Source organism: Morone saxatilis, unplaced genomic scaffold (assembly GCF_004916995.1).
Source record: "Morone saxatilis isolate NCDOM2014 unplaced genomic scaffold, NCSU_SB_2.0 Contig22, whole genome shotgun sequence".
In the NCBI taxonomy this organism is placed as follows: domain Eukaryota; kingdom Metazoa; phylum Chordata; class Actinopteri; family Moronidae; genus Morone; species Morone saxatilis.
The window spans coordinates 24,215,840-24,219,709 of NW_023339785.1; the positions used below are offsets into that span (position 1 = coordinate 24,215,840).

Below are 3,870 nucleotides of genomic sequence, written 5' to 3' on the forward strand. Positions count from 1 at the left end.
ATTCTCATCAATCGATTTTCCGATGAAATAGTTATTCTGGTGTGGGGAAATTCTTGCCATTAATCATGGAGACTTGGCTAGTCTCTCGCTGAAGAATTAACACAAAACCAGTGCAGTGAAGCGAAGTCAAATTCCTCTGTTACTCCAGTGCCACACTGAGGGGAAGACACAGCCATCAGACGTTCCCTCCAAGAAACTTCTTAAAAAAAAAAATGCTTGGCCCTTATAATACCGCCGTCTGCGTAAGCAACTCACCTAAAACAAGGTTACAGCTGTTGTCCTAGCTACATTGCTAATCTTCATTTAACACTTGGGCATTTTTTTTAGGGTCTTGTCAAACAATGGTCTGTTGAACCTGTGTGGACCAACTGCGAAACAAAACTGCCTGACCGGTCGTCTCCTACCATAAAACACAACCCATAACCATCAAAAAACCATCACCCCTAACGCAACAACGTATACATTAACCTTCCCAACCTTAAAACATACTCTTTCTTACACCAGCACATACTCTTTACATGTTTTAAGAAAAGCTGTAACTTGACAATATCTGGCTGGCAAAATAGTAAACAATGACTTTTTTTTCTAATTGAATAAACTGAAATGAAGTAAAATATGATTATTTTTAAATATTTATTCATGTCTATGCAACTCCCCCATTCCATCCATATTAAGAATTCAGTGTGAGATAAAGCTCTGCACTAGAACCTGATAGACATGGCTGATAATGTCAACTCATCTTAGCTTATCACAGATGTCAGTATCAGCATACCAGCCAGCTGATATTCAACTCTTTATATGGCCCGTCAAAAACAAATAATGATTACCAAAAGTTTTCAAAAATCCAGTAGGCTCTAATCTGCATTATGTAAATCAACAAACCTGTGCCTTTACGCAATTAAAATGCCATGAATATCAACATTAACTGTAGGGACATTTTTGTTTCACCAACACTGACCAAGAAGAAGCCAGAGCTGTATTCACACTATAGTTCTTGCAGTGTTATTGAACTGCCTGTGTCTCATCCTAGTTTGGGACACATTTTTCTCCAGACAGATTAAAACATTTCCTGGCATCTCCCCTGTCATTACAGCTCATACCTCGAGGGGTTCCTTTCTGGTAGTGTGGGAGCAACAAGAGGGGACCGCCACTCACTGCAACCCAGCTGCAGGCCCCGGCCTGTTAACTGTGACAAAGTGAGCTTTGTGAAGGCTAAAGCCTTGAGAGTACAGGGGCCAAAGGACGACTGTTACACGGTGCACTGGATGGAAATGAGGCTTCTCACACTCTCACTCTCACTCACTCACACACACACACACACACACACACACACACCTACCTATGTTTGACCTATGTAGTGTTGGACTCTATTGACCACAGAAAATTACCTTCAGCTGCCATATTTAACCACCAATATAGTGCCTACAGTAAATGTAGAGACATTTTAAAATGCCTCACTGTTTTAAAGACACCCATGGGCATTAAGAACTGGAGGTATTAAAAAGACATTCTGCAAGACACAGACTAACAAAGGCAGAAAACATTAACAGAAGGGCAGCTATTACTTATTCACGGTTCTTCAGATGCAGAGGACTGTGAACAGGAAAGTGCAAAACGGACTTTTAGTTCCTAGTTTACTTTCTGTGGCTATCTAGTACCTGGAACTAATTGGTTGCAGAGGGCTAGTTGTAGTTCCTCAGTAGTTCTTAGGGGATTCCACTTCCCTCAGTAACCAATTGCAACTGATTTCCCTGATCAGCTAAACTGAGGGATTCAACAGACTTCCTTGCTAATTTTCACAGCCAATCAAAGATTCAGACCAGCAACCTTCTGAGTATATATTTGCTATTCTGATCAAAACCCCATGAATGAGACGTGCTACATTGCTATTATTCCATTTTATTCATTCCCAATTATTATGCCTTCCATTTTTACCTCCCTATGAGAGTTTTAAACAAAGATAGAGCTTTACAAATAACAGGCAGATCCTAGATGTGGTCTTCTTGCACATTTTGAACTACTTTTCATTTTGTGACTAATAAAAAACAAAAAGCCTTCATTTGTGGGCTGGGATCCCATTAAAGTGCCAGCTGGCATGCTGATTGTCACTGCTCCATTTTTTGTACAAATAAACCTAATGAAAAATACAATAAAAGACACCAGGCGCACTACAGAAGTAAGTTCAAAAGCTTTACAGCAGCCATGGAGGAAGCACAAAACAGACCACAATCTCTTGTTCCTGCTCAGGACTGAAACAAAGGCGTTCTACTCTTTACTGTACGGGACTGCATCAGAATACAGAATGAAAGGGAGAAGGGAATCAGAAAGCCTGGGACCAGATTTCAGTGGAGTTAAGTCATACATGTGTTTGATGGTGGAGAAAAGTGGAGCACCAACCCACCTAAAACCCACACAAACATGGTGAGAATCCACACAGAAAAGACCAGCCAGGATTCAAACCCAGGACCTTCTTGCTGTGAGGCGACAGTGCTAACCACTGAGCGACAGTGCCGCCAAGTAGGTCCAATATATTTAAATCAGAGTTAATTATTCATGTTCTTAACCTCATCTATCAAATCAAATCAAATAATTGGCAAAAGTAAAACAAACAGGATGAAATGTACTAAAGATGTGAAGATATGAGGGTGAAACCATCCATAATTCGTGCATTTATTGGTGCTGCGAGTCTTTGATTTGGTTACATTTGATTTGGCCCCCAGGCTGGGAGTCAGTCTAGCACCTACAACAGCTTTCCTCCCTTTCCCTTGAAATATGAACAGGATTTCCATCTTTTGGTTTCCTGCTGCTCTCAGCCAAATTAAAGTTTATCATCACGTTGTACCTTTGAACTGTTCAAAGAAAGATCAATTTTACACTTGAAATTACTAAAAATTGCGGCATATTAAAATGTAAAGTAATTCTATCACCTTCACGGACTCCAATGCAACAATTCACCAGACTGTGGATGGAGCCTGTAGGACTTTGTTGACTGGTTTACTTACATGTGAAGATGACCAGGACGGAGCGGAGCAGCAGGTCGACGGCTCTCTCCCACCTCTCTGACACGCGAGCCACAACTGGTGGTATGAGAATCTCTGCTGGAACGTAGAACTGCAGGGCGAAGGTGATGAAAATACCAAAACAGTACAGCAGCTTCACAGCCTGGTACGTCCTGGAAAGAAACAGTGATTGAGGAAGAAAGAAATGTCACAGAAATGTTAAAATAAAAAAAGAAAACAGACAAAATTACAGATTTAAATGTTTTTACTGCACGGAAATGCAACTAATAAAAAGAATCTCACCAATCAATATAAGAACAAGATCCATCAAAAAACAAATTACAAGATGAAGATGAATCGATTGGTAGTCCTTGTTAAACATACAGCAAATATTGACTTCCTTCTGCTCATTTTTTTAAAGTGAGATGCTGGTAATTCAAATAGTCTTTCAACCTCATTGGACAGCCAATCTATTTCACTAATTAGCTGCATCAATCCAGTCACAGGAGACATTTCAAAAGACGTCCGTCTACTGCTGCAGCGACAATGGCAACAAGTAATGAGCATACAAATCCATTCGGAGTATCTGGTTGTAGTACCTTCATTATCCCTAAAAAAAGTTAACTCACATGAGGAATAAAATGAGTACACGTGCCTGAGGAAGATCAATTAAAACCTCTACAAAGCAGACCAAATGTTAGTTAAAACAGTTGACACACAGTGAAGCGGTTCTGTGGCACCTCTGCCCTGTAATCAACCCTCGACTTCACCAGCACGTACATTACAATAAGTGCACTGTTCTACTAGGAAGACAGGTTTTAATACTCCTATTCATTTTTGTCACAGACAGGTTTACCCAGTAATGGCAGTT

The 3,870-nt window shown here is 40.3% G+C and overlaps 1 protein-coding gene and 1 long non-coding RNA gene across 3 annotated transcripts in view; both read right to left on the reverse strand.

Annotated features, from left to right (window-relative positions):
- Positions 1-3,870, reverse strand: part of LOC118333375 — a 598,798-nt gene that overhangs the window by 249,629 nt on the left and 345,299 nt on the right. The gene's annotated exons all lie outside the window — the stretch shown is intronic.
- slc36a1 (solute carrier family 36 member 1) overlaps positions 1-3,870 on the reverse strand; it is a 41,140-nt gene that overhangs the window by 18,695 nt on the left and 18,575 nt on the right. For both annotated transcript variants that reach the window (XM_035668973.1, XM_035668974.1), the window contains one exon: positions 3,003-3,172. In XM_035668973.1, coding sequence (XP_035524866.1) covers positions 3,003-3,172 — 170 coding nt within the window. The remainder of the gene's footprint in view (positions 1-3,002; positions 3,173-3,870) is intronic.